The 25,154-nt window shown below is 42.2% G+C and overlaps 1 protein-coding gene across 6 annotated transcripts; it reads right to left on the bottom strand.

Moving 5' to 3' along the window:
• Positions 1 to 454: 454 nt before the first annotated feature.
• LOC128135101 (arylsulfatase D-like) lies at positions 455 to 23,979 on the bottom strand. Of its 6 annotated transcripts, XM_052773637.1 has the most exons (13): positions 23,582 to 23,978; positions 23,291 to 23,397; positions 22,909 to 23,062; positions 20,551 to 20,620; positions 19,508 to 19,648; positions 18,567 to 18,688; positions 17,525 to 17,647; positions 15,616 to 16,039; positions 14,441 to 14,577; positions 12,466 to 12,600; positions 9,284 to 9,446; positions 8,139 to 8,260; positions 455 to 1,920 (listed from the first exon to the last, which is right to left on the bottom strand). In XM_052773637.1, the coding sequence occupies exons 4-13, from the start codon at positions 20,601 to 20,603 to the stop codon at positions 1,550 to 1,552; spliced, it is 1,791 nt and encodes a 596-aa protein (XP_052629597.1). In that variant the 5' UTR covers positions 20,604 to 20,620; positions 22,909 to 23,062; positions 23,291 to 23,397; positions 23,582 to 23,978; the 3' UTR covers positions 455 to 1,549. The 6 variants fall into 6 exon arrangements, with proteins under 6 accessions (XP_052629597.1, XP_052629596.1, XP_052629601.1 ...); XM_052773636.1 differs by lacking the exon at positions 22,909 to 23,062; XM_052773641.1 differs by lacking the exons at positions 17,525 to 17,647; positions 22,909 to 23,062 and having other exon boundaries at positions 23,582 to 23,979.
• Positions 23,980 to 25,154: the final 1,175 nt, after the last annotated feature.

The following is a 25,154-nucleotide window of genomic DNA, read 5'->3' as shown; positions in this document are numbered from 1 at the left end:
CGGCAGAAGGTGCATAGTCCAGGTACAACACACTGTTTTGTCCTGAGGCTGGTGAAAGGGCTGGGACCTGCTGTTGCAGCTCAAGAGCTGAGAGAGCAGCGCACTGCTCTGGGATTATCGACTGCCGTGGGCTGCCCTATCTCCTCCTGTTTCTGAAAGGCAAAAAATGACACACGGACAACCTTGGAACAGAGCTGCACTGGTGTGGTTCTGCAAGGGGGCTAGCTTTAAGGAAGCAAGTCACCTGAAGCACCTGCTGTGCCGCTCTTACTGTCTCTTGTTACTTTTAAAATCTTGGTGACGTTTAGCTGTCTGGTAGGAGTGAATACACAGTGTTCAGGAAGGCTTAGAAGTTTGAATCTGAGTCTCTGGCACACAATCTACTTTTGAGGCAGAAAATGCAGGAACCTCTGCTTAAAAATCGGATTGGACACAAAACCCCACAAGAGCATCGTTAGGATTATATATTGAGAGATGAATTTATTTAACCTGAGGGCAGCAAGAGAGGATTAGATATTTTAATTCCCTCCCCTTCCCTAATGACTGTACAGAGTGCTGACACTTCCTTGGCTTGGGGAAGATGACCTGTACGCTGAAGTGATTAGTGTGTGCAGTGAATTTTTTAACACTTCCTACTAAAAACAAAGTGCTGTCTCACAAAAAAAGCGCACATTTTTCGTAGGGCATAATAGGACTCTTTTGAGATCAGGAGCATTAACACTCAAGTGGGGACATGCAGCTTAGGAATTGGTCTCGCAGATCATGAAATTTGGGACCTATCTTGTCAAGGCAGCTGGGTGATGATTTTCAATGCCCTCGCAAGTGAGATGACAATGTAGAAAATGTACGTCAGTAGGAATTGCTGCGGTTTAGCATTTCAGAATAGCTAGATACTTTGCTGCTGAACTTGAGATGATAACTTTAGCTACTTAATTTTTAAAACATACTCGTCAGTTCAGTTTCTCCTGGGAATTCTTACATGACAGATAAATGAATGTACAGATGAGGGAAAAAATTGCTGTAAATTAATAGGTGTTTATTTCTTAGAGGCCAATGTGTTTTGGTATGTTTCCAAATTAAATGTGCAGTTGTGTTTTTAAATACAGGACAGGTTTTTTTCATTAAAAAGATAAGGCCTGAATGGAGATCCCCTCTTGGGCTCAGTCCTATTGCCTTAACGAGCATATTATCCATACAAACAGCTGCAATTAAAGTTTGCTTTCTTATCATTCATAATTTACTTGAATATCAGTAAGGAAAAATTTTGTTTCATTTATTTGTGTATTTGATCCAGAATTATGCACTTGAGGGATAGATTATAGAGGTGACCCATAGGTGGAATATGTTTGGAGCAGGTTTTTTTTTTTTTTTTTTTTTTAACTAGAGGCTTATTGAATTTCTGCAGGTAAGAAAAAAGTTTGAATAAAAAGCATCAATCATGGCCCTTTCAGTTATTCCAGTGTAATTTGACCCATATCTCTATGACTGTAGTCACGTGAATGTGAAAACTATTAGCTGTTTTAAAGCTAACTGTACTTTGATTTTGGTATTAAAGCATGCCATGTACTTTGTTGTTTTCTTCATCACACCAACAGAACGGGAATGTGCCACAGCATGGCTGCAGCCACGGCTTCCATATATTATTGTAAGGAGACAGCTGTTGTGGGACTGGAGCCAGCGTCTTGCGATGCTCTTCCACAGCTTTTCCTATTCTCCTTGTTACAGTGTCAAACAAGGGCTCAGTGTCGGCTGATAGAGGATTTGCCTCAGAAGGATCTTGTGAGAGATCAAACAGCAGCGGAGGGTCATGATGGGTTACACCATCCCCAAAACATGGGCAAATTCCTCTTCCAAAACAGGCCCCAGAGGCTTCTGGTTGGAATACCGGAGTAGCATAATGAGCTTTCCACACGGTGCCACCTGTCACAGAAGAAGCACATTGGAACAGCTTAATGGCATTTGGAGTCAGGGGAGGTGCCTGAAAGGTTGGTTCATGTTTTAAGTGATCTGCTTTGCCATTTGTAGGGCAAGCTTATGTCATAGTTGTCACATATGGGGGAAAGGCTCTTTTGGGAGCTGGCAGGGATTCACAGTGGTGTTCGTGGCTCACGGGCACACCTGGGCTCTGGGTACATGCAGGGCCATATACACTATGTGGATGATTAGGTCTAATATTTTGAGTGCAGAGGGAGTCTCCGCCACTTTCTTGTGTCCCTGTAAAACTCTGTGCCACTTGGGGGGTGTGAGAGACTGAAGGAGTTAATGTCTCAAACATTGTGGTGGGGCAAGTTCTGCTTAACCACTGACTCTCCATAACAAGGAACTCTGCCCAGCAAGGAACCCCCGTGAAAAGGAGCCGATCAGCACCCATCGGCAACAGGAGGGGGAGGGCAGGCCGGGGGGTGCACAGCTCCCCGGTCTGAGGTGCTGAGCAGGGCAGCTCACCATGTATGGCGAAAGATCACCATGCAGGGAAGGGGAAGCTACTTCCCAAACAACCCCCAAGCCCAAAGGCTACCTAATTAGCCTAAGGAGTTCGAGTGCCTGCCCGAAGGAGGGGCAAGGATGATAAAAGGACACCAACTGAAGCCCCAGGTGCGCAAGCCCACTGGAACCAGACCCCTCGGCTGACTGAACCAACGCTGGACCCAAGACCAGTGAAATCTTTCTCTTCTCTCTCTCTTTTTCCCTTTTCCATAATCCCTCCACCTCATCCCTTTAGACATAAACCGTTGACCAAGTCTGGGACTAAGAGCGGATCCAGCTGCCCCCGGGCTCCTCTCGGAGAAGGAGTCTAGAAAGCAAGGGGGTCTGCTCTGAACCTCAGGACTCAACGGGAGGGCTCTCCTTATTGTCTTCCCTGAACTGATCCCCAGATAAGCAAGGCCTGTAGTATATGTTTGGTGATGCATGGTTAGCACATGTTACGCGGTTTACTGACATGGTTTCATGCCAGTTTTTGTTGTGAGCATACCAGTTTTTGTGGTAGGCGTGCCAATTCTTGTTGTGAGCGAATAAAAGGTGAGTTTTGTGAGTTAAAGGATCCCTGGTGTCATTTCACCTTAATCCTGACCTGGGAATCAGCAAACCTGAGTCATCATCCTGAGATATTGGGACGTGACAGAGTGCTATTGTGATACTGCTAAAATGACCATTTAATAGATAAACAGGAGATGGACAGGTAGACTTACGTAGCTATACGTAGGAATTTGTGATCCGTGTTCAGAAAAACCAAACTAACTAGTCATTCTTTTCCATTAATAGTTGAGCTGAATCCCTCATAACTTACTTACTTACACACTGTAAGGCAGTTCAGAGAAGTGAGTGTGGAGTGTCTGAGGAGAATTGTTCTGATTCTGCAAAATTTTAACACTCACTTTTCACAGCTGCAACTAATTACTAGAGTTGCAGAGTGGGAGAGAGCCAGCTCCTTGTTAGTTCATTTGGAAGGATACAGTGAGTCTGATTGTAATTAACCTGTGTTGGTGAGCTGAGTAGACAGCTGGGTTACAGAGGGATCAAAAAAAAAAAAAAAAGGTGGTAGAAATCAGTGGTGATGGAAGCAGCAGGGGTTTCAGTCATCGCCAAGAGGCAAAGAGGGATATGCAATTTGCTACTGAAGTAGCTCTGACAGAATTTGAAGGATCTGTGTGAATTTTAGGGCAACATGTTAACGTAATATGTCCAAGGGAAAGGAAACCTGCTTCTTCAATCCAAACATCTCTCAAACCCATCTGGTAACAATCAATCAGTTTAACGAGCAGAAAGAAATGGACTGTCACTAATATGCCTTATTGTGCTGTGGTAGAGGAAAGGACTCTTTAACATATAGACAAAGGATTCTTCTGGCTGCTGTGAAGGGCTTAATTGATGGGTCCTGCCTGGGTGACATCAAGACACAATGGCTTCATATCTAGCCTGTCCAATAGATAGAAGTAAACAGACAATAAATATGTAATATGAACGTGATATACTTGTAAATGAGCTAAAACAGACTCTAAAAAGTCTGTCAGCCCAGTCAGAAGTAATGGCAGTTGGAGCAAAGAATCAGAATTTCTGGCTTGGCTGAAAACTGAACCATATGGTAATACTTGATTAGCCAGTCTTTTATATGCAGAACATCCCATTGTTTTCAACTCCCTTGCCATGAGCAGTTGTGTTTCGATGGGAAAATTGTAGAAAGGCATGCATAGGAGATCTAGCTGTTCCTGGGGCTTCACAGGAACACAAAATGCACCTTGCATCTGCATATTGTACCTGTGTCTATGTTACAGGTAGTGCGGCCTATTAGAAACTGATCTGTAGAGCAGAACAGCTATTGATGGCTTACACACCATGCTGTGTTTGTCTGGGGCTGTTTTACTGGGGGCTAACTAACTCCTGTCTGGTCCCATCTACCACAACATCTTTTAGTAATTAGAACATATTAGGTATGATCCTGGAGCCTATTTTACAGTTTAGTTTCATTCAAACTGAAGTCAAGCTCTCCAAGCCCATTCTGCAGTGCAACCCAAAGCACAACGAGTGGGTATGCTCAAGAGAGGTTTGCTTCAAAAGCATGCTGCTGATCTGAACTAAAATTGTAACCTAGGAGAACAAGAACTGAGAGGGAGGTAAGGAGAGCAGCAGTCTTTTAACCCAGAAAGCGGTTCTTCAACCTCATCCCTTGATAGAGTATGTCTTTAGCCTTTCACTAGGGACATGCAGCATGATTCCTCTAGTAGGAATTTTTTCCAGGAGTCTCTTTGTACAGAAAATATATGTGTTAAAAAGAAATTAAGACAGATCTCTAAGAATAGTGGTGGATTTAGAGGCATAAGAGGTTTAAGTTTCTGACAGCTGTTCTGCTTTAGGTAATGCGGAGATGGGAATGGGCTCAGGGTTAGATGTGATCAAGCACCTGGAGCTACTGGTGGTTCTGGGGTAGGACCAGCTTAGCACCAGTCTGTGTCCAGTGAATCGTGGTCTCCTGTCTTTAGTGGCAGCCCATGGCCAGTCTCTAACTCCCTGGTCTGCTGAGTATTGGGTACAGGGGCAGAGAGGTTCAAAGCAGCGACTCTCACCGTTCTGCCAAGTGGAGGCTATTGCGGGCTCCGTGTGCCGTGCTCCCTGGGGTTAGGGCCCTGTCCGTCTCTGCTGGTGCTTTTAGCTCCAACCTCTGGTCTGGAGCTCGGGCTGTGGTTCAGGTGGGCACCCGTGGTGACACCACTTTGGAAATGGAGCCGCTACACATGGCCGGGCCTGGTGAGGGCTCCTGGCGCTGAGGGGCCCGGCCGTGCTCCTTCTGCGTGCCCAAAGCTGTGGGTGGCTTTTCACACAGGGCCCCTCGAGGTGTGAAAATGAAAAGCGGAGCAGCCACCTGCGCCGAAGAGCCAGGGAGACTTTATTTTACTTCATGTTTTTTTAAGACCATAACCTCCGCCTCCCCTGAGGCGTTCATTTCGCGCCGGGCGGGCAGCCCCGCGGCCGTTGGCGATTGGCGGTGCCGCGGTGCCGCGCTGCCCCCTGGCGGCGGCTGAGGGGAGCGCGGCCCCGCCCGGTGCCGGGGGACGGCTGGGCCGGGAGCGGCGCGGCACCGCGGCCTGCCCTGCGGGGCCCACCGCCTGCGGCGTGCGCTCACCGGGGCAGGGCCGCGCCGGTCCGCCCTCCGCTGTTCTCCTCTGTGTTTTAATCGCGTTAATGTGCTTAGTGAAGGAGGCGCTGCGGCAGCAACAGAGGGAGGTGATAACCCCTAACTAACTAAAACCGAGTCCTGAAAGGGCCCTTAACCCTTGTGGGGTGGGCTCAACTAATCTTGAGGCCCAACGGACCCAGGAAGAGCGAAGATGCAGCGTGATGGTTTACACGTTGCTCAGAGACAATACACATTGATTGTGCCCAAACGGAGAACGGAATTAAATAATTAGTTGAGACAGCCAAAACATTGGCCTGGAGCACGTGCTTCAAGTGTGGGTCGCTCCCTGGGATCACCTGATTTCGTAGCCATGGTGGTATCAGGGCATCCAACTCCCCACCCGGGGGAAGCAGCAAGGCCCCCGAGCTGCCACGACCAGGCCCGCCTGCTTGTGCCGGCACCGAGCACCAGCTCCGCAGCGGTTCTGCCCCATTGCAGCAGCCCCGGTAGGGTGGCGAAGGCCTTACCACTCCGCTATCATGCAGAAGATTGGCAGTTGCAGCACTCTTTCCCTTTTCTTTCTTCCCCCCTTTTTTTTTTTTAAGAAACAATCCCTTTCCTAGTTCTTGGACAAAATGTTACCAGCATCTTTGCTCCAGAGGATACAGAGAATGAGGAGTCCCAAGAGAAAAGAACAAGACAAAACCTTCCCTAGAGGACTTGAAGGTGCTCCACTCCATGGAAGAGCTGAATTTATGAAACACCCTTGTACTTAGCATTTTCTACAATACAGCTCCTTGAGCACTGCGCAGGGTGGTCTGGATCTCACCCTGAAGGCATTAGCTCCTCAAGTACTGTATGGCTTGTATAGCTTACGCGTTTTTCCTTGAATGAAGTACCCAGATTTATCTATGGGGATCAAGAACCTAAAAATTCCACCACAGCACCTGGCATCATATCCTCACATTTAGTCCTTGGTCCCTTTCCTCCATGTTTCCTGTCAGTTGAGCGCAGTGACTTCCTGCTCAGGAGCCCTACTTCTGTTGAACGTGGCATGACAACAAGGGCCCTGATCTCAAGGTTAAACTGGCAGCATGACTAAGAGTTTGGTGTTGCAACTGTGGTATGTATTTATTCATTGCCAACAAGACAGACAGCAAAGTTCCCAGCCGTTATCCTGATTCTTTCTTGTGTATCTAGGGGAACAGAGAAGTCAATTTTGAAATATTTGCAAGCACAAGTAAGTTTTGTAGTCTTCAAGTGTTCACTAAGCAAGTAGATTCTTGGCTTGATACTATCTGTACTCAATACTGTCGTTGTGTCAGAAAGGAAATAAAAACAGGCACAAGAAACATCACCCAGTTAACACTGTTGCATAAGAAGGATTTCCTGCTGGGCTGCCTAACATTCTCTTGCCCCATGGTCAGCACTCAAAGTGCTCTTTGAAAAGCCAGCTCCTTGTCAGTGTACCAGCTGAGTGTGAACAGCTGCTGATGGTGGAATGCCCTAGCATTTGTAACTTATCTAACTGAGGTCTCAAGAACTCTGCAATTCTCTCACTTCACAGATAGGGAAAGCAAAACAAAAATTAGAGGGGGTCATTCAAGTTTCCGAAGGATGGGAAGATGAGTAGGTATAGCCTACTCCATCAGCTCCTGCATTTCTCCACATGTGCAGAATGAAAAAACCCAAGTACAGTATCCCCATGAATTCATCAACTTACTGTCACATCATCACTTACTGTCATGTCATCCAGTCACAGAAGGTGCAATTCATCTCAACTAACTTCAAGTTAATATAAGGGTGATTTTTATATCTGATGTGGTCTGTCTCGGCTCCCTTTTTAGTCAGTGGAGAGAAAGAGGCATGACTGATCTAGCCCAGATGTGCTAATCAGAAGGAGGTGAGTCACACCCTGTAAACATCTGCATCTCTTTGGTGACTGTAAACCAAGCTCAGACTCAGGCACCTGTGTTTGGTTACACAAATGCCATCCTCCATTCCAAGCAGGAATAAGGACATAACTACCAGTCACTGGCCTGTTTTCTTTTACACTGTAATGGAGGGTGACATCAGCAAAGATTGGGTGCCTGTTGAAAGCTCAGGAAAGCATTACAGCTGCAGTCAGCTTGTCTAATGCCACAGCTAAAAAACAGAAACAAATGAGAGGGCTATTGAAGACAAACAAACTACTGCTTAAGATAAAGACCTTGTGTGTGTGCAATTCCTTTTCTTCAGTCTTGCACTAAAGCTGATCCTGAATGCTTTTGCAGCAAAAGCGATAGAAATGCCGCAGCAACAGGGAAATTTCTTGAAGCTATGCTACCCAGGAAGCAAAACCCTTCATCTCAGGCAAGGCAGGACAGCTGACAACAAAGGCTTTCCGCACCTTGCAGAAGAACTGAGAGTTTGAGGCAATAAACTTACTCCGAATACGCGTATGTATGTTTTTATGTGATACTCTGTTGGAAGCTAGAGGTCATTACATCATCTGATCAGCAGGAGGGGGGATGGTTATACTCACTGTCCTTTTGGTGCCACCGCACTGCATGCAGAAACACACCGCAGTAGTGAAACATGAACTCGTGCCCGGAGTGCTGAACTGTCCCCTGCAGCAAAGGCAGCAAGGTGCGCCCGTCGATTACCCTGATGGAGAGGACCGGAGTCACCAGACTGCTCTAAGAATTTCAGTCTGCAGCTGGAGTGCGAGCAGTACTCGCTCTCCATGTATGCAGCATTAAAGATTTCAAGTGTCGTTTCTAAACCAAGCTACTGTTGAGCTATTGAGCCCTGAGATTTTTCATTGTGTGGATGGGTGGAGACCAGTGATTAGCAGTTACTAGCAGTTTTTGCAATTACAGCTAGTTCACACATCCTGCCTGGGGAGATAAATTACCATTACTATAATTTTCCTGGGAGTGATAACCATAGTGAAGGCATGGTTCACAGCTTTTAATTTTGCTCCCCAAAACAGATGTCACCAAAGTCAATGATAGCTCTGTGAACTTGAGGCTTTGTAAAAACAAAACAAAAAAGCGCCACTTACTGCATTGACTAACGGTTTAGTTACACACCTCCAGTACTTTTATGCTTTTTGCCCAAATGGCTTAGCCACCCACGCTTTCTTGTGTTCTTTAGAGGAGTCTAATGTAGATGCTACAAATCGTTTACTATTGAGGAAGTGACTTCTCGGGTACTGGCAGCCAAATGCAGGCCATGTGCCGTTTGCTCCACCTTCCCTACTCACGAAGAACCTGGCTTCCTAGTCTTGGAAAGGGCCTGTCCAAGCATTCCAACAGGACCAACCAGCTTTGTGATCTGTGCATTTTTTATAAAGAGTAAGATTAAAAGAGGGGTTTTGGTTTGTGGGTTTTGGTTTGGTTTGTTTTTTTTACAGTCATCCCAGTGTCCCACATCAACCAGGATGCCTTTTAGTGATTAGAAAACTGAATTAGCTAAACGACCCTTGATAAAACATACTGTTTTCCTTTGCCTTTTCCATATAAGCAGACAAGATGGGGAAAGCTACACAGAAAGAAAGTTAGAGAATTGCCTGGTTAAGAAAAACAGAATTTAACCTGTGGCTGTTAGGATATATGACATATATAGTCAGCTTCTATCTAAATCAAGAAAGGGGAGCAAATATGGTTTATGAAGCCACCTTTGTACCTGTCCTGAGGCACTGCCCCTCCAGCCAGGTGAACCACTGTTGGGAAAACATCCATAAGGCTTGTCAGTTCATTGATAACTGTCCCTGCAGGCAACATTCCTGGCCATCTAACTATTCCTGGGACACGGATCCCTCCTTCCCAGCCTCCCATTCCTTTTCCACCTGTTGGAGGGGAGAGTACCAAAAAAGGTAAAAGAATGAAAGATATTAGATGCTTATCATGCATATATAATAAAAGGTTTTAAAACTTTTAGAATATTCAAACAACTTTAATGAAAACACACTAAATCCTGGAGAACAGTAGAATGACTCCAGTGCAAATTCTACTTTCAAAAATAAGTATTATTAACCTCTTTATTTTACATTGCTTTCTTGGGTGGCACATATAGCAACCCACTACTAAGCAGCATTTTTGGCAGAAGAGAAACAATTCCACCCTCTGACATTCTGACCCATAATGTTAATTGAATGTCATATCTGAGAATAATCTCCACACTCCCTAGTAACATGCCCAAGAAAAAAGTCTATTATTAATAGAAAGCAAAATCTGACATGGTGTCAGTGGAATAGAGGTTGCAGCCCCACTTGGTGCCTGAGGAAGGGGGATTAACACAGGGCCAGCTTGGTTGTCAGACAGTTCACAATCAGAGGCAGCAGGAACATTATGAAATGATTTGCAGTCCTGGAGAGCAGTGAGGGGAATTAGGATAATGTTTGATCACCCTCCAGGAGTTTACAGTCCCAGGGATGCACTGAGGTGGTCCCCAACGGAAGAGTGCAGAACCCATGCAGTAAATAGGGGAGTGCCACAGTGGTGAAGACCTTCCACCTACATTTCTGTTGAAGTTGTCTTGAGGTAATCCAAAGAGTCTTTCTTAACTTGGTTTCTCTTGCATTCCTCTAGTCATCTTCTAAATTCTGTGCTCCATGTATTGGCTCTCTTGCAAGTCAAAATATTCATTGTTTTGAATAGTATTTCAAAGCAAGAACCATTAACTAATTACGGATATGAATTATAGATGTCAAGGATATTAATGAAATAATGTGCTTTAAAGCCAGAACTCCAAGTTGAGGGTCCAGTTGGAAAACAGAAATTGCAAAATGTTGAAGCTCAGGTACCTACATGACCTTTGCTCTGTTATTCCTCCTATCAAGGAGTCATTGCTGGAAAGCATTGTAGGCAAATCGGCAAACAAAACTTGAAGCTAGTCTATTAGCTCAGCTAATAAATCAGCAGTTGAACAGTGGTTTATACTAGCCTCTGGCTTTGCTAAGTAATGCTGGACTTTGCTATGGAGGAGATGTGCTCATAGTTACAGCTGAGAGGCAAGGTTCCCAGAGCTTAGTTTTAAAGGCTGCCAGGGTGGTGTGATGGATTATAAACAGGGCAAGTCCAGCTGCTTGTGCAATAATCTTTGTGCTATGTAAGATAACGGTATCTCATGCTTTGTTATGCACTAGTGGCTGTTCTCATTATTCATATGTGTGGCTTATCTTATCTTCTTGTTTTTAATATCCTGTTAGCAGCAGCAGTGAGTTCTACAGATACTTATGAATTAAACTGAATTTTTTTATCTTTTTTGAGTCGTCGCTAGTTAGTTTCACTGGGATGCCCCCTGTTCTGCTGTATGTGGACATAAATGGGAATGCCTTTCTGTTATTAAAATCTAAATTGAAATTCTATCTCTCTTGTGTCCTCTCTAAGCAGGCATGATTTCACCATTGTCCTCTCATACTGAAATCTCTGCCTAGTGACATCCAGGTTTCCTCTCCGGACTCTCCTGTTACTAATATACTTGTGTTAGGCTAGTAGAATTGAATTCCTCGAGTTAGGTTCTGAGCTATTCAAGTGAGCCTGTTGGCCTTTTTGCATCTGTTACTGGTATGAAAACTTCATATCCATAACTGAAAGCTAATTTAGCATTTAGGATTGTTCCTGGATGAGATCCAAGCTGTATCAAACATAGCTTGTGTGGCTCATCAGGTAACTTACTACTACAATGTGCATTTTGATGCTGAGCAAGGTCAAGGCACCTGAATCTTCTTCCGTAGGGAAATAAGTGACAGGAGCAGTTTTCAGCCTTCATTATACAGTAAGTGCCAAGCTGCCCAAGCTGTCACAGTGGCTTTTCGAGGCTTGGCAGTCTGGAGGGAGCACATGCAAGAGATATGATAGATCTTCATTTCCATAGACCTTTTGACACTGTGTTGCAAGCCAGTCATAGAATGAGAGTCTAGAAACATCTATATGATAGATGACAAACTGGAAAACTATATCAAGAAAATAGTCATCATGATATCTGCCAGTGTTGACATAGATAATGGTCTACTGTGAAAAACAGAAGGCTGTTTCAAGTGAGACTCCAAGCAGTGTGTTCTGGATCTGCGTCAGGGGAAGTTCAGATTGGACATTAGGAAAAGGTTCTTCACTGAGAGAGTGGTCGATCACTGGAACATGTTCCCCAGGGAAGCGGTCACAGCACCAAGCCCGTCAGAGTTCAAGGAACATCTGGACGATGCTTTTAGTCACATGGTTTAGTTTTAGGTCGTCCTGTGAGGAGCAGGGAGTTGGACTCAATGATCCTTATGGGTCCCTTCCCACTTGAGATATTCTATGATACTACAAGATTTCCAAGTAGTGCTTTGGGTTATGGAGTAGATGGTATGCTTACAATATTTAAAGACAACATGGAACTAGAAGGAGGTACAAACATACTGGAGTCTAAAGAAAGGAAGAACGAGGGGGAACATAATAGCATTGAAATACATAATGACCTTGCAACAATAGGCTGTTGCAAGGAGGAAAGGAAGAATCTCTTCTCTGTAGATTGGTGAAGAGGGCAAGATCTGTTGCTTAAACTGCAGCAAGGAAATCAAAGGTAAGTACCAGGAAAAATTCTCCAGTAGGACAGACAATCAAGACTGGATTATCTGTGGAATCACTGAAGGTCTTTAAGGATAGGTTACACAATATAGCTGTCAGGGGTAGCTTCGGTGAAAGTGATCCTGTCTGGGGGCTGAAAGATGAATAGCTGATGCCCTGAATTTGCTCCAGCCCTACAATCCAAGATTATCATCCCACCATATATTTTAGTAAATATAGTCTATCTGGATGTATTTTATTCTATCATTTTCTTTTTAAGAGGAAGTCTTATGCATGTAGACACTACCAAAATTTTACCTTTATAGATCCCATTCCATCCACCCAACTGAGCATTTCCTCTGTGAGCCTCTAAGGATCCTCCGTGATCAGATGCAAAATAAATGAATGTGTTATTCTTCAAGCCTTCTTTGTCAATAACATCCAGAAGCCTGCCTATAAACAAAGCAAAAAATCATAATTATGTCTGGAGATGCAGTCAGATTTTTTTAGGCCTTGACTTAAAATTCAGTGAAGACTGAATCTTTCCATTTACCTGAATGAGTTCTGTTATGAGCTACCACAAGCAATGCAAAGAGTACTCCTGCATTACAGAAATAATAAGAGCCCAACATAAAGCTGCTGAATGTGTCCAAAATTTGTTTGTGGTGTCTATAAAAAAGGAAAATAAAAAATAAAACCAACCGGAAAATAATTTAAATGAATAATTCTTTTATTCAAGCTACTCAGAATACTGTCAGCTTTATGCTGTCAATTTTCTGAGTCAAGGATTGTCTCCATTGTGTAGCCTCAGACATCTTGAAAAGCTTAAATAATCATGCTGCCTAGATTCCTAATCATAGAAAACTGCTGTGTCTCACCAGGAACTGAACAAGGACTCTGAGATCAGGCTGCATACTATCAACCAAAATCTCCTGATGTCAGTGGTAAAAACTTCACAGACTGTAATTCAAACCTAACTTCATAAGGAATGTTTTCAGTACTGATAGCATCAAATATTTATACAGAATGTGATTTATCTTTGATTGCTTGTCCTCATTACCTTCTGCATCAAATATATTCGCCAAGAACAGCTTCCATAGCTACAGAAGCAGCAGCAAAAGCTGAACTACGCAAGGAAAAAGTATAAGCCAGTGATCGGCTCTTTTGCTCAATCTCTTCTCCTTTACAGAGTTCCTGTGTCTCCTTGGTCAAACTACTTATTGACCTTAACCAAAAATAGACACCTTCCCCCAAAAAGAGTTTAGATTGAGTCTAGGCTTATTGGTTCTGAATTAGACCCCAAATCTCTTACTTAGATGTCCAGCCCTGGAGACTTCTGTCCTTACTAGCTGCCATCCTGTTTGGCCTATACACGGCATGTTCCTTACACTATCGGACTTCTGCTATCCAGCAGTGCTCATGTAGACTGTGTCTGAAGGTGACTGGTACCAAAAGTTTGGAAGAGGAGCATGGCAGAGTCCTCTGGTTCAACTGGATCTTGCAGGAGTTCTCAGCCTGCCCATCAGAAGCAATCAGGCTCCTCTCAGAATACAATTTTGTAAACATGGTTACTGGAGGAAGAAAAGGTTCAGGGATTGAATCTTGGCCTGGGCAGGAGGTGAATACTTTGTCAGTAGGGTCTTCACTTTTGACTAAATACAAACAGTAGCTATCTCCCTCCCTCCCATTGAAGCAGAAAGGAGCAACTAAGTAAGGCTTAGGTTTAAAGACCTAATTGGCACTTGGAGCCTAGATTTAGACCTAAGCGAGTCTTCCTGATGTGGTGACTTCACACAATTTATTAAGTGAAACTCCATAACTTTTAAACTTGGCCTTTGGGCTAGGAAGAAGTTCTGGTTTCTGCTCCAAGGATTATTATTTGACAAAAATGAGCAAGTACATAAAACAACCACCATATAATGTAATATTCAGCAGCAGCACCACTTATATCTTCTGAGACTAGACAGAGCGGGAGAAATGTCATACATTTTGATTGACAACATGATCAAGCACACATTTGATTATTTGACTGCATTTAACACTGCAGCACAGCAGTGTGGTGATTAAAAAAGAAAAAGAACAAATCCTTACAAGAAAGGTTTGAGCTTTCATCTTAAGAAAGAAAAAAAAAAAAAAAAAAGGTGCAGTAATGGTATGGCAATCTCTGGAGCTAACTGCATATCCAAGGCAAGTTCATTTTTTACATATGCAAAAAGGGAGTTCTGTGACCACCCCTTTAATTTCTTTTCCATATTCAAATAAATGATGGATTTTCTTCAAGACCACCACTTACCCACCATCCAGTCCATTTCCTCTACATTATCTCCATACAGGCCATGTCTGCTTCTTCCCTGAAACTTCTCTGTGGTAATGAGAGGGGTGTGAACATGTAAAAGGGAAACAAAGAGAAGAAATGGCCTATGCTTGTTTCTGAAATAAAAGAAAACAATAGTCATTTCTCTGTAAACTGTCACTCAACCTGAAATAGAACAGTGGTGTTGTAGTGACTATCTCAATAAAAGTTATTATTTTGGTCTAAACCAAAAATTTTTGATTTTGACATCTTTGCACTTTTGAGGTTTTGGGAGACAGAGGGGATTAAAACACCCCTCAAAGATTTTGGTTCTGTATTAAGACCAAAATAGTAATGGGCCCTTTCTTTTTCTGGATCCAAACTAGACATGTGTAGAAAATTAAATAAATAACTAAGAAAGTTCACAGCCAAAATACTGACACACTCTCAGAGGCAAGGACAATAGGACTCGCTTGCTTAAAATTAACATGGATGTCACTGAGCATCTGAGACATCCTCATGGAAGAGGCAAATATGACACTGCACCCACAGGCCAGGCAGGATGTCCTAGGAACCTGAGATTATCTATGCTCGAAGTTTTACAGAAGAGATTTATCTTACCCCCAATTTCCCTTAAAAAAAACCCTGACAGGAATAGTATAATCTTATTCAGGGATATGCCCAGACTTAACACATGAATACTTTTAAAGACTTAGTGGCTTGTTCAATGCCAGTTGAGGCTACTGATAGTATTTTAAATGAAGGAGGACACCCTTGGAGAACAAAACAAAACTCACTATCACCCTGTTTGCAAAATATTAACTTCATATGACACTTCTTATGACAGTCCATTCATCAGGCTAAGACAATTTTTCTGTTCCTACTGGCAGAAGGCCCAGTCCTTGGCCAGGACCCCTTTGCATCAGGTTAACATAACATAAAGACACACAAAAAAAAAATCATCATCCTTTTCCTGACGAGCTGACAAGTTATGTAGAAGACAAAGAACAGCAGTTGGATGCTGACAGGTAGGGGGATGCCAGAAAAGAACAAGTTGCTGGCCAGCATCAGGACAGGCAGTTCAGCATGCCAGCTGCCTAACCCAGTGGTCTCTGACACAGTAATCACATTATTTTTTAAAATCCTTGAAATGCAATAAAATTTTTGTTGGTTACCTTTCAATGAATGAAACTGCCTCCTTCAGCATATTAGAAGTAGTTTTTTCTAGATTCATTGGTTGTTCAGTGATACCATGGTTTCTCATCAAGATACAGTTCCAGTACTTGGTGAAGCCATAGCTGGAGAACCAGGAGATGAAATACAGGAGACCACAGATGGCCAGACATATGATTATTTTCCATTTTACTGAGAATAAATTGGTAAGTTTTCCAATCAAAAGAGTAAGCACAGCAAGGATGGTCACCTGTGTGTAAAGCCAATATGTATCTTGCAAAGACTTGGCCAGTTCAGGGTCATCTGTGCCTTGACACTCATTCAAAAGGGTAAAAGGCATGCCGTAAAAATAATCAAAGCCATGATTTAAAGGATGGTGGCAGTGATCATGGCGGGATTTGCAGTTCACACCCATATGCCACTTCCCTGGAAACATAAAACAAAGATCTTAAATCCAACATTGTTAGTCTTTGATGCCTGTATTTCTAATAGGTTGGCTGCACTCCTCAGTTAAGGTGCAGCCAAGGGAGGAGCTGGTGTGGAATGGGGACAGACTCTCAGGGAGCAATCATGCACTGGCACTTTATCTGCCTAGAACAGCTGGTTTTCCTCACCTATCTGTTAAAATTCTATGTAGGGCAATGGTCCAACCCAGATGCCTCGCTGAATAAGAACAAATAGGGTTGGAATAGTTGGTGCTTATTATTCTTCATATAAGGTAGCCATTCATTAAAAGGTAGCCTGATGGGGAGAAACTGCAAAAACCCTTGTGCCAAAAGAAACAGCCAAATGCAAAACTATGAACTAATTTACACACAAGTTCTATCTGACCTTCACAGTCCAAGAACAAATTTTGGGAAGAAGGTGTACATACTGGCTCTGTGTGTCTATATTCGTCCTAAAATGAGTAGCAAAAATAGGCCATTGCAATTATCCAGTACAATTGGACATATCAGAATGTGTCATATACTGATAACCTTAATGAAGTCATATTACAGAGCAGTGTAATTATCCTGACATTGAAGGACAGACAGTCTATAACCATGGGCTTAGGGGCTATTAGCTAGACAAGTAATTTCTGAGAACTGCTAACCAGTTCTGTGCTCATGTATATGAATGTAATTTACAGTATAAGCTATACCAGACTGCAGTGAGCTGGGGAATGTTCATCCCCTTACACAGGCTTGTGTGCAGTCGGTACATCACTAAGACTCACTTCAGTTTAGGAACTAAATGACACTTCAGTGTGCCAGAGCTGAGCAGAGGTGTGAAAATCACAGTAATTACAATTAAGCACACAATACCTTTGACTACATCAAAAGAGTTTAAAAATGGGGGGTGCTTGAAAGACACATCCTTTAATTGCTGTTCAGGCAAAATTAGCAGAGTTAGTTCCACTGACTTCAGTGGGTTTTGAATCAGAATACATGTTCAAGAAAATCCTACTAACTCAGCTTTTTTGCAGAGTTGCTTTTGCAGAAAATGAAGGCACTTTTAGGGTCTTAACTGTGATAATAAGCAGGCTGCATAAATAACAGAAAATCTAGCCACCAGATGTAATCAAGACCACTGTGGTGTCTGGGTACCAGCTGGCAGACAACATTTTCCTGTTCTAATGGATCAGTGAATATCTCTATTGGTTCTTCCTAAAACAATCTCTACTGGGCAAACAAGATTCTTTCCTTTGCATTTACTTCTGTTTGCAGTGTACACCTATGTATTCTATAGGTCCTCATTTTGGATTTATCAGATACACTGTGCTGACATTGGGGCTTGTGGATGACATTCTAAAAAAACCCTGCTGATTTTGAAAGTTATGCATACAAGAAACTCCAGTTTAACTGATCCTACAGAAGCAGCCTCATTTGAATAACAAGCAATGAAAAGGCAGCAAGTTGCTATGTCTCATACCTACAAGTGCTGTAGAATAACCTTGCTGCTGCAGTATTCTGGCGAAAGTAGTTTCATTTGGTGGGAGCCCACCAGAACACCCGTTCCAAAAAAGAACCTGCCGTTGAGTGCCAGATGCCATGCCTAGAGAGGAATAACAGTCTTTAAAATAAACCAAGCCAGATTTCAGATTTTCAGTCTTCTCAAATTGTTCTTTCTAATGAATGGGACTCGGTTGCCTAAGCCTAGTGCCTTTTTATAAGCCATTTAGTATGCCCTGGGATTTTCTGATTGACCCCTAGAAGGATGTCTCCTCCAAGTCCCATGCCATCTGCTAGTCCAGTGCCAATGCCTCAGCTATGCTGGCGTGTCTACAAATGGAACTGAGATGCCTATATTTGGACATCAGGCAACCTCTTACAACCAAAGCTCTATCGATATAATGTTAAAAAAAAGGAGGGGGGGAGAAAGATTTTTTTTTTTTAGAACAAAAGGCTTACAGAGTCAGGGGTACACACTTCTGAAATGTACAGTTCATGATTACATTTCTCCTTTAGCAAGTCAGAATCACATCAGAGGAGCTACACTGGTTATTACTGCCGTATGCGGTGGCTGAAGTTTTCCATCATTAATTTACACAGCTGAAGTAAATCTGTGTGATTTAAATGTTTTAAACAACATTATTGTTGAGAACTATTCCACAGTCTGACATATTTCACTTTGAAGAAGTTTGCCAGGATATTCAAAATATTACACTTAATGTGATCTTAATACCACTGAATATAAGTTTATGCAATTTTCTTCATGTTCCTACTTCTGGCTGCTTTGTGCTGTTTGGATTTTCATCCATTTCTGTGCTGTCATTTAGCCACATTAAATGTGCTTTATGTGGGGATTTTCCCATAGAAATCAATCACTAAATCTAGTCACCTTTATTTTTGCCCATCTCACTGAGACCCCAAATCCTTAGATTAACTAATCTTTAAAATTATTTATTTAAGAGGATTTTTAATAGCAATAATGGCTAGACAAACTGCAGTGAACCATTAGACAGAGGCCCAACCTGATCTGATGGGGTATCTGCCAGTCAGGAAAGCTGCTCTGCTTGGAGTACAGACAGCAGCTGCAGCAATGTGCTGAGTAAGTCTCACTCCATCCCTTGCAAGGCCATCAATGTTAGGGGTCCTAAAGAGAAAAATCCCATCTCTGATAAAATGTATTACACAGAAGTTCGTGGTATCCTAATCCTCCTAGTTTTGTCAAGGACATCACTATCAAATTTACAAAACTTTGTTTATCTACAACTCAACTAGGAAAGCTCTGTGTTATATATTTTTTGAGATACCTTAACTCCTTAGGAATGAATTTTCCATGGATACCTGTGTTTTTATTAATAACTAAAAAGAAAAAAGACCAAGAACAATAAAAGGAAAGGTATTTCATGTCTATCCCACATCAAAAGCTCATGCAGCATAGTGAAAAAGGTTCCATTAATAGATACAGTACAGCACAATTTCCAAGACTATAATAAGTTGAGTAAACACAGCATATATATACACAATCATTCTATCAATCAATCAATCTATATACAGATTGATAACTGCACTAGGGATAAATATATCACATAGACTGAGATGTCATTTCATAAGAAGCCTACTAGAGTTGTTAGCCGATATTAAATCCTAATCTCAGTCCTTCATATTTCAACCCTGGAGTTGTGGACATTTATAAATTATACACATGCCTGACAAATACAGCGCACAGACACGTTCACAAAGTTCTGGCTGCATTAGAAGTCCAAGAAAGTTGCTCAAGCATGCCTGTATAATTATTACTCCGGTCTGAATTACTGTAGAACATTTATTTTATACATGGTTTGAAAAGAAGTGTATCTAGATAAACTAATCCATTAATAATAAATTTTCTAATATTAAGTGTCATCAGTGTTTTTTACACTGAAGTTCACCAGGAAGGGATAATTTATTTTGTAGAATACATTCTTACCTTATTGTATCATTGCCATAGCAACCCACATCTCCAATACCAAGATCATCAGCCAGTATCAGTAAAAAATTGGGTTTTGAAGGATTTGATACACAGGTTCTTGGAAACAAGCATAAAATTAGCCAAATATTTAGGCAGCTCCTGAAATTAAAAGCAAAGAGGTAATATTACAAAAACATTTGTAAGCTTTACAATAGCCTTTAAACTATTATTCTTAAAGATTTATGAGGACTCCTTACAGATGCAAACAGCTACCAAATACTGCCAGCAGATGGAGCTCCAGAATATTTACAAAAGTTCTTGAGTTTTCTAAAACCAGTAATTTTTTTTTTTTTTTAATTCACACAGGAATTTTGTGTGTGCATTCCTTTATTGAGCTTTGCACTGATCTCAGCAGACGTTTGCAGTAGAATGAGCGGTCGGATGCTTGCAAGTCTCCTGAGGCACCCCTTAGTACGGGGGTGTAGGACACTTCTGTTAAGGCTCCTGGAACGAGTGGGACAGGAGCATGGTGGTGGTTGGTGTGGAGGTATGCTGGTCATGATGGCCATGGATTGACTGTTGCATCCATTGTACCCAGTGCTACACACAGCATCTGGAAAGTGCTGCTTCAGCCATGGGACCATCTGCAAAATGAAGGTTGCAGCAATGGGCTTAAACTTGGTTATCACCCTAGAAGACCTTAAGAATATCTCAGCACATCTTAGTTGCTCAAGGTGTTTGCAAGAGGCAGCTTACAGATGTTCACCTGAAGTAAAATACATATGCTAGAACATACCTACTGACTGCTAGTTCATTAATAGATACTGCAATATGATAAATGCATAGTAAATGTACTATATATTACATATACTCCTAAACCTCCATGTCCTATAAAAGTAGGGTAAAAGGCCTTGAAATACCAATAGATGTAAACCTGCATTAGCTGCTCTTAGATTCTCAATGAGGTTGGGGGAGGGGGGGGAAGAGAGAGATATGTTTACATTTTCTTAAGCACAACACTTAAAAGCCAGGAAAGACCCTCAGCAAATGTCTTTTCTTACCATTGTTTTCCCTGGTAAACTTCATGGTTTCCCCTTGTGTGAAACAGGTACATAGTTGGTCACATAAATTCTGGTGAAAAAAAAAAGAAAAAAAAAATCAGAGCCCAATATCTGTGGTGATCTTGTCTGTGAGGTTGGTCATTAACTGCCCTGCATTACTGCAGTCATATTGCCACTGCCCGTGGCTGGCTACAACAGAGGTGGGCTGAACTACTAGGGCTTGATTACACAGTCCCTACCTTCCCGAACATGTGCGTGCAGAGCCCCGCTGAACTGACACTGCAAGGCAGAAAGAGCACTGCTGAGGACAGGTAAGGTCAGGCAGCACAGCACCCAGTTTTGCAAGATCTGGCCTGTTCCCAGCTGCCAGTAAGTTTGGAAAAAAGGCTAAATGCCCATGGCTTTAAACAAGCCTTAAAGGCACGAATTACTCAATACATGCACAGGACTGTCGGTGTTCATTGAAAGGAAGGGTTTCACCATTTTACAAATGAGGTAATGATAAGTAAAACTAGTATCTCACTTTTACTTAACCTCCAATTATCTTTAAGGTCCAGGAAAAGAAATTAACCTTTACTGTGAGCTTCGAAACTACAAAAAACACCTCAAAGAAAAGCCGTCCTGAAGGGACTGTAATGTTCTTAGGTTTGGATGCCATCTAGTACATTCGAGGAGGTGTTTCTATCTGAAAGTTACTAAAAACTGTCCAGAAATATAAATATCATTATGATTATTTCCTTACATGACTTCAAAGCTTAGTACCATTTATAAATTTAACAAGCCAGTTTTTCTACCTGCCAACTCTAGGAACTCAACCTGGACTTTAAAAACCTAGAAATAACCTTTCAGTTTCTAAATATTTATTTTTTTCTGGCAAGGCAAATTTTATGAGTGGAAGCAACTTCCTATACTTGCTGAAAGAGAGAGCACACCTAGTCACTTTGGACAAAGAATGGCTTGGGAAATGCACTCCTTTTCCATGTGAATGGCCACAGACTAAGGGATCTGCAGAAAATGTTGCACTGGAATCATGTAAACAGTCATGCAGAAGTACATGGCAAACTGGCTCCGTCGGGGACTGGCATACACGCTCATCTTTGTGGTGTACCCTGAAGTAAATTAGAGATGATGTTCATTCCTTCACTCTGAAAAGAGATAAAAATCTGAAATATCCCATCCATGCAAAATCTCTACTTTTCCACACTTCTTTCTGTTTCAAGCCAGCACAAGAACAAAGATGTTGTCAGCTCTATTAAGGAACAGATTGAAGCCAATAAGAATATTTACTTTCTATAACAACTAAAAGCACGTTTGTAAATTTAAAGTCACTTCTAAACACAGAGAACTGAAAGGTTCCATCTTGACTGATGAAAGACTTGGAGAAAAAAAAACCCCACAAGATCAGCATGTTCTCCAGTGCGTTACAGTTACCTTGAATGTCTGAGGAATAAGAAACTGGCCAGAGCAGAGTATAATCCTGCCCTATGCATTTCAAAGGATGAGCCACAGGTTAAAAAAAATTGCAGATGCTGTTATTCTGACCAGGGAAATAGTATAAAGAGAGTCAGAACCTGGTGTCTGTTGATGATTTTTCCAAGTAACATCTAGGTGCTTGTTTGGCTATGGCTGAGACCATATGGGAAATAAATAAATAAAAAAATTAAAAAAAAAAAAAAAAAAAAAAGAAGAGAAAAGCTTGATCTCTGTTAGTTGTGGAATTTTCTGTAGGGTTGATGACGCTTCCCCTCTCTATTGATAAGATCCTGAAAGGCAGTACTGAGAGCTCGTCCTCCCTGCCCACTGGCTGAGTCAGGTATTAATGGGGAAGCAGCAAGATCCCTCTGACCCAATGCATTGGCTGTTTGAAGCAAGACCTCACTGCGAATGCACATGCAGAAGCCTAATATGATGCTTTGTAATACAGCCTGCTTTTATGTGAAGCAAAGGACTACGAGGATCTCAAATCTTTTATTCGTATGGTAGTGGTGCCTCAGAATCACAGCCTGACAGCAGTTCTCCCTAAGCCCCGATGAGCTATGGCCCCATAGGACAGAGCTGAGGTGGTGATGAGGCAAGTGCATGAAGGCATTAACCGTCGAGAAGGAAGAACTAGCAACGGCTCTGGTCTTTACCTATAACGGGAACGTCTGTACGTTGCTTTAACAGCGGAGGCAGAGCTCTGCCTTCCCAGCAACTGGTAGGCAGCGTTGTGTTTAAAGGGCTTGTGGTACACGATTAAGCCAAAACTATTGCAATGAAACTATTTGCAGCCTACGCTGAATAGCTGAGGATCATCACAGCCCTTGTGAGCTGTAGTGGAGCAAAGGAACTAGACAGATCTGGACATCTAAGAAATACCTTGATTTCCTTTGCGCCTTGATAAGCTTTCCAAGCTGGTACGACAGCTCTGCAGCCTTCTGCTTTCTCCCCCCAAGTTCATGCAGCACAGCCAACTGGTCCCAGCAGGCACATTGGTACGTAGACAGAGACTTTGTACAGCCCCTTAGGGAAGCTGTGAATTTTGAACCAGGGAGTTGCAGTGGTGGTATTAAAAGATATTTGGGTGTTCATATCACTGGCAGCAGCATGATTAAAATTAGTGCATCCTGATTTACTGCAAGCCATTTTAGGAACACTAACCTTACTGAAGGGCGAGAAAAAAATATCAAGCTTGTTTTAAAAAAAAAAAAAACAACAAACTAAACCAAACCCATACAACAACTTAAATATGCATATTCACCTTTTTGTGTTAGAGGCTGATTCCTTCTGAAAGCAGAGCTCTTACTGACATCACTAGGAGTGTCATGAACGCAGTACTGGGCCCTAGGGCTTGTCCAGTTTCCTTAGCTGTTAAATGAAAAAAAAAGACTTAATCCATAAATCTAACATCAGCCTCTAGAAATCAGCAGAGTTACTTACAGAAATCCAGGAAAACATCAGATAGTAATTCCCTCTGTAAGCTAGTACACCACAATAAGTGATCAAGACTAATAAAAAAAGCCAACCCCTTTTAACGATGTGGAAAACAAACCCTCGTCTCAATTATTCTTCTTGCTCTGAAATCCCTCTTGCTCCTTGGTGTGCTGAGCAGTCCTGATCCTCTAAGACGCGTGGGAGGAAGCCGGCTGGGACTTGCTCCTTTTCCTCTTACTCTCCCTTCCCCCAGTCTCCAGCACAGAAACCGACTGGGATCCCCGCCAGCAACCGCCAGCAAACTGGAACACCAGCAAACTGGAACTGCCGTGCAGGTTTTACATGAATTCCAGGCAGAGAACAAAGTCCTTATTCTTGAAATACTGGCACAACATGGCTACTGCCTTTGCTAGATTCCCTATCCAGTTAATCCTGTGCAGATTTGTATAAAGCCTGTCACTGCTCTATTTCAGTGCCTCAAAAGAAAGTAACACAGTACTCGGAGCCCTGGGGTTTTGTTTCTCCCACCCTACTTTTCCAGCCTTCCAGGCAGGATAACAGGACTAGCTTGTCCTCCCCCTTTTCTTCTGTCACGTTGTCTTTTCTTCTTCACTGCATTTACAGGAAAGGTAGACCTGCCTGTCCTGAACATAGTAATTGCACTTTCTTTGCCCAACCCCAACGACTGAAAATTTAGTATTCCCCCCTTCTTTCAGAACTTAACTCTGTTATAATACACTTTACCCTTCAAAAGGGTCTTAGAAAGGTCTTAAGCAATTACTTAGAGGAGCTATCATCTATTTGTTTGTTGACATTTTAGTTCTCCAAGTTATTTGAATACAGTGAATGCTGAATTTAACACTGTGTTCTAGAGAAGTCAGTAGGAGTCAGTGAGGTGGAAAGATGAAGCAGCTTAGACTATCAGATTTGTACAATACACAGCAGGGATAGTCATGGTTGGAAGCAGTTTTTTTTATCTGTTGACCTCCTTGAACTTATGACTATATCCAGTTATTTTTATAAGTTTTCAAATTGGGTTACTTCTACTCATACATATTTGACTATAGTACTTATTTTGTATGATTACTTAACAGCTTGTGATGCTTCTGATGCAAAGATTTTTCTTGAAAAAATTATATTTCTCAAAGATTATGTTATGCCTTGGGAAAGACGGATCTTTAAATGTTGTCAGCCCTTCTAGACCGTTTACATCTTTCTTACCACACGATCACTACTGAAGATGTGCCCATGCTGCTGCTGGCATGCCTTAAAAAACCAACTAAACAAAAAGACCAACCAACCCCAAACCCCCCCAAACCCCCACACCTTTAAATTTTTTCCTGATAACAAAACTCTGGCTGGAAGCAGAGGAGGCATTCTGCTAGCACAGACCTTGCATCCTGTTTCTCACCACTGTGTTAGTGACCCAATACAAAAGTAACAGCTGTGATTACTTATTATCTTCAACAGAACTAAGTTTTAAACCAACTTAAAAAAAAAAAAAAAAAGAGAAAGAGCTTTGTAACAGTGAAGCAGAAAGGAGATGATTTTTATCTCTGCATTTTGAGCCCTGCAGTATTTCCTCCTCTTATGCTAACTGTTTTTTCACTGTGCCTGAGCACAGGAAGCTGCTGTTTACTCATTGCATACAGGCAAATTCTCTGCCAGCAAAACCTTGCTTTTTGAGTCAA

This window comes from Harpia harpyja, chromosome 22, assembly GCF_026419915.1.
Source record: "Harpia harpyja isolate bHarHar1 chromosome 22, bHarHar1 primary haplotype, whole genome shotgun sequence".
Lineage (NCBI taxonomy): Eukaryota > Metazoa > Chordata > Aves > Accipitriformes > Accipitridae > Harpia > Harpia harpyja.
Note: the sequence above shows the minus strand (reverse complement) of the source record. Positions and strands in the feature narration are given on the sequence as shown.

Excerpts from the sequence above, each read along its gene's own strand:
- LOC128135101 (XM_052773637.1), bottom strand. The coding sequence starts at position 20,603 with ATGTACCTGTTTCACACAAGGGGAAACCATGAAGTTTACCAGGGAAAA. Across the intron at positions 14,578-15,615 it reads GCAGTTTCATTCATTGAAAG|AAACAAGCATAGGCCATTTC; the intron begins GTAACCAACAAA and ends CTTTTATTTCAG. Across the intron at positions 1,921-8,138 it reads GCGGTGGCACCAAAAGGACA|GTGGCACCGTGTGGAAAGCT; the intron begins GTGAGTATAACC and ends CTTCTGTGACAG.